The 12,384-nt window shown below is 38.2% G+C and overlaps 1 protein-coding gene across 1 annotated transcript in view; it reads right to left on the minus strand.

The window, feature by feature from the left end:
• Positions 1-12,384, minus strand: part of LOC127643228 (protein Niban 2-like) — a 47,474-nt gene that overhangs the window by 11,721 nt on the left and 23,369 nt on the right. Inside the window, exons 6-9 of the mRNA XM_052125869.1 lie at positions 7,331-7,446; positions 4,555-4,659; positions 3,691-3,853; positions 653-840 (exon numbers count right to left, since the gene is read on the minus strand). Of these exons, the coding sequence (XP_051981829.1) occupies positions 653-840; positions 3,691-3,853; positions 4,555-4,659; positions 7,331-7,446 (572 nt within the window). The remainder of the gene's footprint in view (positions 1-652; positions 841-3,690; positions 3,854-4,554; positions 4,660-7,330; positions 7,447-12,384) is intronic.

Here is a 12,384-nt window from a genome sequence, read left to right on the forward strand (position 1 = left end):
TATTGAGCAAGCTTTGCACTGGTGGTGACACGATTCCGTAGCTAACTCCTCAGGAGGAGACGGTCCTGGCACTTGCTGGACACTCTGGGACATGAAGTTCTTGATGATCCGGTAAATGGTTCTTTCAGGTGCAATATTCTTTGCAACAATGTCCTTGCACGTGAAGCCATTTTGATGCAAAGTGATGATGGCTGCATGTCTTTCTTTAGGAGGTAACCATTCCCTCCTTTTATCTGCTCTTATTATCCAATCAGAATGTTCAGAACATTCACACTTTCCCAGGTACTGCTGATATGATTAATGAAATTATGTTAGTTGGTCATTTTGTGCCAGGGCCAAAAAAAAAAAAAAAACTGTGAAATGTAGGGTTTTGTGATAAAGTCCATAACTGGGTCAATGAAGCTCTTTACAACTATTTAAAATGCATTTGATCACTCTGCAAAATAATCTAGAAACAAATGTGAATCAACACCACAACACCTGAAGCAGAAAACTTTGCGAAACACAAAATTTATGTCACTGACAATACTTTTGGCCACGGCTGTACAACCAGATGTAATACACAGTGACACACATTCTTATATATAAACAGTGTGAATAAAGTTAAATACAGGAATTCTGAGAAACATTTCATTTGTAAAAGTTGTCTTACTTCTCCAAGTTTTTCCTTGTTGCCATCATTGAGAAGGTTTTTGCTCATTTCGACCAGCTCCCTGAAAAACAAGTCTCGCACCTCAAAGAAGCCTCTGCTGGTGGGTTCCATCAAAGCGTCCAGAATAGAGCTGATATATGGCTGGATACTCACCTTCAGAAGCTTCTCTGCCTTAGGCAGCACAAGAGCTACAGACAAACACACAACACCAGTCTATCGGTTTGTGACACTTAAATACATTTTACCCAAAAATTTTAATTCTCATCATTTAGTCACCCTCATTAAAAAAAAGGGGGTTCTACACCTTTAAAGAATTGCCATAGCTCTTTACAACAATTAATTTAAATATGTAAATTTGATGCCTTACGTAATAAATGACGTCATCACATAATTTCGCTACTTTTAACAACATTTTATCGATGTTAAAATATATTTAAAAACAATATCAAAAATTAAAAACTTAAAAGCAAGGAAAACTTTACTGCTTTTTAATAGGTATAAGTTTTTTTTTCTGTAAAATGCCTTCCTTTCTTAATTTTTTTTTGTTATTTTATATTTATTTATTTATTTTATACCCTTGACATGTATGGTTATATGTACTCTTGTATGTACATTTATTTTTGTTCTTGTTAAAATGCAATAAAAAAAATAAAAATAAAACAACATTTCATCGAACCTTTGGAGACTTCCCAGGAGAAATAGTTGGCAGCACTGGGTCGATGGCAAAACAACCCACTGGTCGATCTCGCTAACTGGTCAAACGGTAAAAGGGATTAGAGACAGAAACTACTCAAATAACAAAATTCTTGAAGATCACTTTTTATTTCCTCATTTCGGCTCCCACACGGGTGGATTTCCAAAACGTAGGATGGCAGGAGAAGACTTGTTAATATTTATGAGTTAAGCTCTTCCTAATTGATTACGGTTATAATTAGGGGTAGGCTATAGTTTCTCTGACCAATCAGGTAGCGCTTTCCTGATAAATACTACTGAATCGTCCAATCAGGTATTAATTTTCTTTTGAATGTAAGTGACTCTTCCCCTGCCATCCTGTTTCAAAGACTCGCATTGTCTGACAGACGGCTTCTTTTTGTGTGCATTTTGTGAGAACGCTTACGTTATGCGGATACGCAGCTGTGTGATGGTCAAATATAATTAAAAATGCCTGTCTTAGCGAGGTATTTACAAAGAAGAAGAAACAAAGCCAGTTATGTCTGAAGCAAACGTAAACGGAAGTAGAAGCAGATTTGTAACAAAATATCAGATCTGTGCATTAGAACTTGCAGTGTAAATGCAGCCTGAAAGACCTGTCACTATAGGTGTCATTAATACTAACAACAACAAAACCATTAATTGCTCTTGGCTGGAAAACTTTTGTAGCTTTAAAATAAAATATTAATAAATCATACAGTGAAGACCTGTAATCCAGAAAATGAAAGAATGTTTACTTGGGTACTTGATACTGCTGTTACAAATTTTAAATAGTTTTCTTCATTTGTTTCTTTAATCTTATTTTATTACTGAATGTTTCCTTGTCTTGTATGATTACTTGAGAACTTGAAACAATGTTTACCTAATTAACAAAATAGACTATTAGTTTTTGCATCGAGAAGCATCAAATTTCACGGGTATTTGTTCCGACTACTAAAATGTTGATATCGTGAAAACACAGTGACTACAATATATATTTAAATTGTGCATGGTAGATCTTACTGTAATATCATTATGAAAAAGTTGATCTGATTCCACAAAAGTGCGAGCACCCTTGCTCTAGGATGTGCAGTCGAGCTTGAAGTCATGATCGTGCCTAGAGACTGCAATTGCAAAATGTGCAGAGTAGAAATGAGCCAAATTTTGTCATATGGATTACTTTTATGCTGCCTTTATGTGCTTTATGGAGATTTAAAGTTTTGGTCACCATTCACTTGCATTGTATAGACCTACAGAGCTGAGGCATTCTTCTAAAAATCCTTGTTTGTGTTCTGCAGAGGAAAAAAGAAAAACAATTCTGGGATGGCATGAGGGTGAGTAAATTATGAGAGAATTTTACATTTTTGGGTGAACCATTTCTTTACAGTTACAATAAATAGATCTGACTAAAATGCACTGCAAAGGCAAACAGAGTTATGACTGAAATAGTGTCTCTTGGACTAAAACCTGCCCTGTGGTAAACAGATCTGGCTCAACAATTCTAAAAGAGAGAGACTGTTATAACCCACTTTTGCCTGGGAAAAAAAAAATCCACCACAATTTTTGCTCCGACTCAGTGTTGCCACTGTTAATTTGGGCAGGGCCGAACTGGTAACCTGGCATACTGGCATTTTCCCGGTGGGCCGACGGACTTTGGGGCTGATAAGGGGAGGACTGGCCATCGTGAGAACAGAGCAGGCCGGTGGGTCGGCCGAGAAACGGGCTGCGATAAATTAAAATGATCTGCCGCATTATGCAGAACAGACTCCAAAACGGAGCTGCAATATGCAGAAAAGGACAGCGTACACACCACCCCACCCACCACCCCCGCAACAAACTTTGGGCCAGTTGACATGTAAAATCTCGGACTGATTTCTCTTCCCAGTCCAGCCCTGACTGCGGGTCAGCTTTGAAGGGCAATATACAGGTTGACGTAGCTTAATTTAGGCCTAAATACCAAGTCATCATGTTTGTAAACATGAGCAATCACCATATAATCAGAGTGTTTACTGGTCTCTTATGGAGCAAATCCAAACATGCTGTTTCACAGTTTCCATAGTTTACTCTGATTATGAGTAGGTTTCTGTGGTTTCAGAAGCACAGCTCTGTAATATATACATCATCCTTATTCATCAGTAACACTGTAGGTGACAAATGATGCAATCCTTTCTTTTCACAATTACCTGAAAATATACTTCCTTGAAAATGAATCTGATATGGCCTGACATCAGTAAATAGTCTGGAGTTAAACATTTGACATTATTATTTCCTATATAAACACTAAGTGCCCTATTTGTGCCACTTGATAAAGATGAATATGCAATGAATAAATCACCAATTGAAGCTACCTCTGATTTTGCTGGTCACATGTTCTTTGGAAGTGATGATCTGGTCCATGTCTGTGCGAATGGTGGTTTCCAGAGGGGGCCGACCTGCTTCACAGCTCTGCAATATTGCTTCATACTGTGCTTGAGTCTGGCTCTGAACCAGCCCATACACTGCGTCTGATATCTGATCACAAACAAGACAGAAGCCATTTTAATATAGCCAGGTCAAAGTAGAATGTCTGGTAGAATTATTAGAATTAATTCAATTTGAGATCCTCATGAACAGATTCTACAACACATTCAGTTAGTAATACCACCCTGCTTCTAGGACAGAGCTATACTAAATGGCTAAAAGTACGGAAACACCCAATCACCATACTCATATGCGCTTTATACACATTTAACAGCTTCAACTCATCATGGAAGGCTTTTGACCACATATTGGACCATGGACACAGGGTTTGCTCCCGTTCAGAAACAAGAGAGGTCAGGTGCTGATGTTGAGCGATGAGGCTTGGCTTGCAGTTGGTGTTCCAATTCATCAGAAAGGTGTTCAAGTCTGGACTTTCACACCAGACTCCGTAAAAAAAATGTTGGACCCTGCTTTGTGCACATACTGGAACAGAAAAGGACCTTCTCTAAAATCTCTAGAATTTCTATGCATGCTGAAGCATTAAGTTTTGTCTTTACTGGCATTTTAGGATAGACAAACCTGTAAATTAGAAGGGGGTGTTCACATATAGCAATGCTCAGAACCACATGGAATCTACCCACTTTTTCCCTCATTGTCTGCACTGCTAATGGGGAATAAAAATCTGCAGAAAATAGCTGCTCGAATTCTGCGGAAATGTGTAAAGCTTTAGTTATAATTTTGGACTGACTTACCAGCATCCAATTCCTCTGTATCTCATGCATCTTGCCCTTCAGTTTGGGGGAAATAAGGTCTCTCAGCTCAGTGAGTAGGGTCTCCATTACAAGATTAGCAAGGATCTATGAACACAATCAGAAAACAACTGATTGAAAGGACATGAGGATAGCACAATCACAACTCATTCATGAAAAATCAACTAAATAAAGTCAAACAAAATGTGTGTTTGTGTGAGAGACCCAGATCATAAAGACCTGAAGGCCATGTTAACTCATTTCATCATGCTGTTGAGTGCCTTGAAGACAAAAGAGGAAAACCGGCCTGCCTGGAGCATATTTCAACTTTACTAGTTCCATACTGGTCTTGATGCAGATCATTCTACCAGTTACCTTATATTAAGTCAAAGTCTAAGAAAAATATCCTGGCATAAGCTCTATTATTTAGGTATGCACATTAAGAATCTGAGGTAAGAATCCCTAAGAATATGAGATAAGCGTAAAAGTTAAATAGAATTGTCACAAGATTCTACAGCTTTCACATGATGACTCTCTTTCCAATTATTTCTCTCTCTCCAGAGAGAAAAATCAATGCTATTAAGGAACCGTCAAGCACGCACGCACACAAAAAGCTGCCAAAAGAATCAGATTCCAAAATAACAGTTCAAAGACATGTTTTAACATGGGCATGCTGCACTGTTAGCATTATACTTGCAAGTTATTTCTTAATCAGATAGCTGATATAAAATCATTTAATTAGCCACTCCAATACCAAAGCATAACAATTAAATGATTAAATTCATAGCGCAATGAAAAAAGTTCAGACTCCATGTAGGCCAATGTGAAGTTAAACTAATAAACTATACTCTAATTCTTCAGTGGTTACAAGCATTGTTTGTATAAATGTTAATGGCATAACTTACAGTGGAGTGAAATAGCCCACAAGTTATTTGTTATAGATTCTTCTCAATTTAATTCATTTTGATAAGTAAATTTTAGGGATGTTGATTTCACGTGTTAATTTAGTGTGATTCATTATATGAAAAAGAACGTGTTAAAAACACTAACGCATTTAATCATGCCCCCGATCCGTATGTAAATTTCGTAATAAGGAAACTCCCTTCTATCAGACCAATTCCAGTTTTATGTACCACCTTGATGTGGCAGTAGGGGCAGTCAGCTCCAGCTGTACAGGCAACACACTTTGTCAAACCAACGAGAGCTACATGCAGCAAAGACCCTATTCTCAGAAGCATCATCTTTGAAATGAAAACAGGACAGCCAATGGACCAAACCATCTGACTTCAATTCACTTCTTCAGGTCTATGCTCTAACGCGCTCTCTGCGGCCTTTGAACGAGCAATGCATGGTTGTCCCATCACAAAGAGGTTCAAAGTGTATTTCATTATCATTCACTTTCTCTGGTCCTCTGTGTTGGAATGAACTTCCAACCACCACATGATCTGCTGTTACCTTTTCAACATTCAAGAACCAGATGAAAACACATCTGTTGTGTGAGCACTTAAACAACCCACACTTAATTGCACTTACTACTGCACTTAACATAAAAAAAAAAAAATTATTAAAATAAATTCTTGTCTGTCTCTGTATTCATTGCTAGCATTTTTAATACTCCCGCCATTGTGAGTACTTGGCAGTCCTATACAGCAGATGTTGTTAAACTTTGTATGACAAATTGCTTGCTGTGGGTCTCATTTGTCGCTTTGGATAAAAGCATCTGCTAAATGACGAAATGTAAATGTAATGAGACTGTGAGGAATAGACTTGCCATCGGTTTAATAGCACGCACCATATAAAAGGAATCAAAAAGCAAGATCACATCTAATTTTCCACAAATCATGTTTTTTTTTTTTGTCTACTGAATATTCTTAGAAAGATATTTTTAATGTTTTGTCAGCGGAACGATCCAAAAACACTTTAAACTGCAGTACAGCTCATTGAAGAGACTTAGTTTATCCTTCACAGCCTTGTCATTCACGTCAAAAATCAAAAGACGGTGCTGCTGGGAATAAGGTCTATAGACTTTCACAGACGAGCTTTTGCTCTTGATCGAGAACAACAGAATGCAGAAATCTCAATGCGTTTTTCAACATTTCCAACATGTTTAACTTGAAAGAATATGTTCTAAAAACACTGCTTATGTCTAGAGATGCTGAAAATTAGCATCTGTCTGAAAAATCACAATTTAAAAAAAAGCTCAGACAAAAGTAGGCAAATAATATATTTTTTTCAATGATATGGGAATAAAACAAACAATATCTTGACTTTCAAGCCACTTTCTGTATTTTTAACTTGTCTGCTGTCCCAATATATGCATATGATGTAATGTATTTGAATAATGTGAATTATATTCATTTTAATAAATATTGTTATGTATTTCACCTAAATTCTTTATTTGGGGGCCTTTCTTAGTAAAAATTGAGTTCAGTGGTTATTTCTATTATTTAATCAGCACATCATGTAAATCATTTGACAAAAAAATAAATATTTATTGACAGCCCTAGTTTATTTATAATCAACATTTCAAACAAATACCTTCTCTGCTAAGGATACATGCAATGTTACTGTACCTTGTTTTAGGCCAAAACAAGGTATCTTTGGAAGCAACCCAAATAACAAGTTAGGTTACCCTTCAAATCGGGTGTGCCTTAACATGTTGCCTTGTGATGCCTTAACACGTTGACATATCAGGCCTTAACAGGGTTTTCAAACAGAGCAAATATGTGTGTGTGTGTGTGTGTGTGTGTGTGTGTGTGTGTGTGTGTGTGTGTTTTACCTGTGGAGGCGTCCCGCACATCATGTCCCAGGTTCCATAGTGACCATGAGCCTGTCGATAGAGACGCACTGCATCTGTGAACGCCGGGGTCTGAACTTTACATTCCTCAGACAATCCTAAACAAAAGACAACTGCATAACCATCACCGTCATCAACAAAGCCTACCAAATAACAAAATTATGCAATATTTTTATCACATTAACAAGAGCCCAATACAATGGATAGTAATTTCTAAACAAAATTACATTATCACATTGCACAGTTCCTCTCTAGTTAGAGAAGTGAAAAGACAGTGTGGCAAAAATGGAAGAAAGATCATCATTCTGTGCGTCACACGCTATCAGATTTTCACCATTAAACCACAGTACGCTTAAATCTGCTTTGGTCACCCTGTCAACAGGAAGCATTGCCTCATTAGTTACCATGGTAATTCCTTAAAAACTGCCATAGTCACCACAGAATACTGAAGTGTCATTGACTGCTGGTATTTGTTTTGAGTTCAGTAAACTTAAAAGCTGCTATACATATCTATATATGGGTTACTGACATACAAGATGTAACAAAATTTGTAAAGGATCTTTTTAATCTAGTTTAAAACGCAATTTATTCGAAATGTATGTTAATTGGTATCCATGTTGATTTCATATACAGTGCATCAGGAAAGTATATACAGCACTTCACTTTTTCCACATTTTGTTATGTTACAGCCTTATTCCAAAATGGATACAATTAATTATTTTATATTACATTTTTATTTATTTTTTTAAAATCACATGCACATAAGTATTCACAGCCTTTGCTCAATACTTTGTTGAAGCACCTTTGGCACCAATTACAGCCTCAAGTCTTTATGTGTATGATGCTTCCAAGTTTGGCACACATATTTTTGGGCAATTTCTCCCATTCTTCTTTGCAGGACCTCTCAAGCTCCATCAGGTTGGATGGATCGGTGCACAGCCATTTTCAGATCTCTCCAGAGATGTTCAATCAGGTTCAAGTCTGGGCTCTGGCTGGGCCACTCAAGGACATTCACAGAGTTGTTCCCTAGCCACTCCTTTGTTGTCCTTAGGGTCGTTGTCCTGTTGGAAGATGAACCTTCACCCCAGTATGAGGTCCAGAGTGCTATGGAGCAGGTTTTCATCAAGGATGTCTCTGTACATTGCTGCATTCATCTTTCCCTCAATCCTGACTAGTCTCCCAGTTCCTGCCGCTGAAAAACATCCCCACAGCATGATGCTGCCACCACCATGCTTCACTGTACAGATGGTATTGGCCAGGTAATGAGCGGTGCCTGGTTTCCTCCAGACATGATGCTTGCCATTCAGGCCAAAGAGTTCAATATTTGTTTCATCAGACCAGAGAATTTTGTTTCTCATGGCCCGAGAGTCCTTTAGGTACCTTTTCAAAAACTCAAGGTGGGCTGTCATGTGCCTTTTACTGAGGAGTGGCTTCCGTCTGGCCACTCTACCATACAGACCCGATTGGTGGAGTGCTGTAGAGATGGTTGTTCTTCTGGAAGGTTCTCCTCTCTCCACAGAGAAACGCTGGAGCTCTGTCAGAGTGACCATTGGGTTCTTGGTCACCTCCCTGACTAAGGCCCTTCTCCACCGATCGGTCAGTTTGGCCAGGCGGCCATCTGTAGGAAGAGTCCTGGTGGTTCCAAACTTCTTTCATTTACAGATGATGGAGGCCACTGTACTAATTGGGACCTTCAATGCTGCAGACATTTTTCTGTACCCTTCCCAGATCTGTGCCTCGATACAATCCTGTCTCGGAGGTCTACAGACAATTCCTTGGACTTCATGGCTTGGTTTGTGCTCTGACATGCACCGTTAACTGTGGGACCTTATATAGACAGGTGTGTGCCTTTCCAAATCATGTCGATCAACATGACTCCAGGTGGACTCCAATCAAGTTGTAGAAACATCTCAAGAATGATCAGTGAAAACAGGATGCACCTGAGCTCAACTTTGAGTGTCAAGGCAAAGGCTGTGATTACTCACGTACATGTGAATTTTTCATCTTTTTATTTTTAATAAATTTGCAAAGATTTCAAACAAACTTCTTTCACGTTGTCATTATGGGGTATTGTTTGTCGAATTTTGAGGAAACTAATTAATATAATCCATTTTGGAATAAGGCTGTAACATAACAAAATGTGGAAAAAGTGAAGCGCTGTGAATACTTTCCGGATGCACTTTAATTCTGAAAAAGTGCTTTTCCATTTTCAACAACAAAAAAAATATTTTAAGTCTCACTAAACTGAATGAAAAATGTCAAGTAAAAGTAAAATGTATTAATAAATGTATGTACTTTTCAAAACATTATTAGATTTGGGAAAAAACAATATCACTGACCCATCGAACAGCGATCTCAAGTCATGCATGAAAGTCTTAAAAACTTGAACTACTATACACATCTGAGCAAGAGCTTGAACTCTTACAAAGAGAGGAAGTTGGAGGCTGGGTGTGGGGGCTGGAGGAGCTCAGGCAGGAAGTCCAGCACTCCATATCAGTACAGCACAAGTCTTTGTAAGAGCATGCACACATGGGCAAGTGCATTCATGAACATGTGGGGAGCACCAGAGAGGTTTTATGCAAAAACAAGTGAACGAGCATTACGGGTGGCTTATTACTAACTAAATTATTCCAGTCAGTTACTCATATTTCAGTAGTTTCTATCAGGTTGTCCCCCAAAAGCCCTTTACAAATGACATTCAATAGGCTTTCAAAGAGTAATGTGTGTCTTGACACTAAAGAGATTTTAAACCACCTGGACTTAATTCATTAACATGGCTGTAAACCTGTTCAGTTGCCCAATAAAACTTTTTTCCAAGACTGACTGGTACCATACATTTTAAAGCAGGGCTCAACAAAAATATGTTTTTTGCTGGTCTAGTCAGGCCAGTAATTCCAATTCCAACATTTCACTAGTGAAATCACACACAAAAAAGGTCAGCTATATTTCCAAACATAATTTATATGCAACAAAAAATATATATATTTTTCATTTAACAATAAGCCATCTTTACAACATCTTTAAAATAAATAAATGTATTAGGTTTCTAATGTATGGATATTAAAAAACTATAACTACATTAAAATGATGGCATGTGGTGCAAAGTAATACTGATTTGTTTGATGCTTCAAAGACTATCACAAGCCATTCTCTCAAATTGTTTATTGCTCCCCAATTTGGAATGCCCAATTTCCAATGCGCTCCAAGTCCTCGTGGTGGCATGGTGACTTGCCTCAATCCGGGTGGAGGGAAGACGAATCTCAGTTACCTCCATGTCTGAGACAGTCAACCCACACATCTTATCATGTGGTTTGCTGAGCGCATTACCATAGAGACATAGCGCGTGTGGAGGTTTCACACTATTCTCCGTGGCATCCACGCCCAACTCACCACGCACCCCACAGAGAGTGAACTACATTATAGCGACCACGAGACGGTTACCCCATGTGACTCTACCCTCCCTAGCAACCGGGCAAAAAAGATCAATATTTAAGTACTTTTTAACTATGATCAAACGCTTCTGGTAAGCTTAACGAGAGTGTGGAGATGCGGTCTCTCTTGTGACATATTTGCATTGCCATGTTACGGATGTAATCTCACGTTTTCTCCTCTCGTTTGAGACATCCAGGATAAGGACACAAATGCACCACTTTGTGTAAAGAAATAGATAAATACAGATATAAACCAAAATCAATGATGCTTCTGTACACCAATTAGGTTTTGTGTATTATCGACACTTCCTCACCTGATGTCCATCCTTGATATATTCGATTATTAACTTAAAACACATTCTATTATATATCATGTATACTTGGACAAGACAGATGAAGACTGTAGCTTGACTAAAACTTGATTAAAATTATGCATGTAAAAATACTATGTTAGTTAGATAATGTTACCTTGGTGACATTTAAATCAACAGAATTAACAAACGTCCAAAACAATGCTCAAAACATCATACTAAATCAAATGTTTAAGTTTGCAAAAACAATGAATTTAAGATATAGTGACAACACAGCACTGGCCATATAGGGCAAGTTATAGCTCTGACAACTGCTCTGAAACTCACTCACACTGGCCCCAGAGTATCCTTATTGTTGAGCCCTGTAAAGCTGTTAAGTCTTGCTAGTTTGCATAGGCTGCCTCATGACAATTAATGAGATATCTTTCATCAAAGCTAAGCTTTGTTCCTTGCTAGATTTGCAACCTGACCAGATGCCATTTTAATCCTCTCACCTGAGCCAAAATCACACAGGGAAAGATCAATGGACATCATGGCTAAATTAAATGCGTTTACATACCAGACTTAACTAGGCTGCTCATCCAAACAGATTGCTTATGACAGCATGGCTTCACAGAACTCAGGACCAACAGTCAGCAGGCCAGTATACTTACAGATGTGTGCAGTATTTATGGTAAAAAAAAATTGATTATTCAGACAGCCTTTGGATTGAGAGGTATAAAAATTGCACATGCATATTATGCACTTCCAAAAACATGCGGAGACTTGCCAGGGTCTAGCCCTGATCTAACTCTGTTCATGCATGCATGGGTTTACACCTCTGGGCCTCCAGTCACAGAATAACATGGTCCTATTAGAGCATAACATGTTCCTGGAGCCCAGAGTTCTGGCACTTTTGGGGGATGTAGATAGGCTGTTCCAAGCTAATTATTCATTGTACTTAATATACTGTATTACACAACATGATTATGCAAAGCGAATCGTCAACGAAGGGCACTTTCACATAGAAATAAATGCAAATGTTTCTTGTTACCACAATTATGTCATAACAATACGTGGTGCTAATCGTCAAGCACTTTTACCATGAAATGGTAGGTGGCTCAATGCACCTTTGAGCTACTCCGCCCATGATGAATGAGATGAAAACTCTTGACAAGTTTGCAAAACAATCAAGACAAGAAATTAGTTCTCTAGTGAGCAGATCAGTGTTTGAACTTAAGGGGGTGGGGGTGTCCAAAATAACATAACATTGGGGGTCCTGTGATTTCATCAAAGCTAGAATACTAGAAAAATA

The sequence above is a fragment of the Xyrauchen texanus genome, chromosome 4, assembly GCF_025860055.1.
Source record: "Xyrauchen texanus isolate HMW12.3.18 chromosome 4, RBS_HiC_50CHRs, whole genome shotgun sequence".
NCBI classification, from domain to species: domain Eukaryota; kingdom Metazoa; phylum Chordata; class Actinopteri; order Cypriniformes; family Catostomidae; genus Xyrauchen; species Xyrauchen texanus.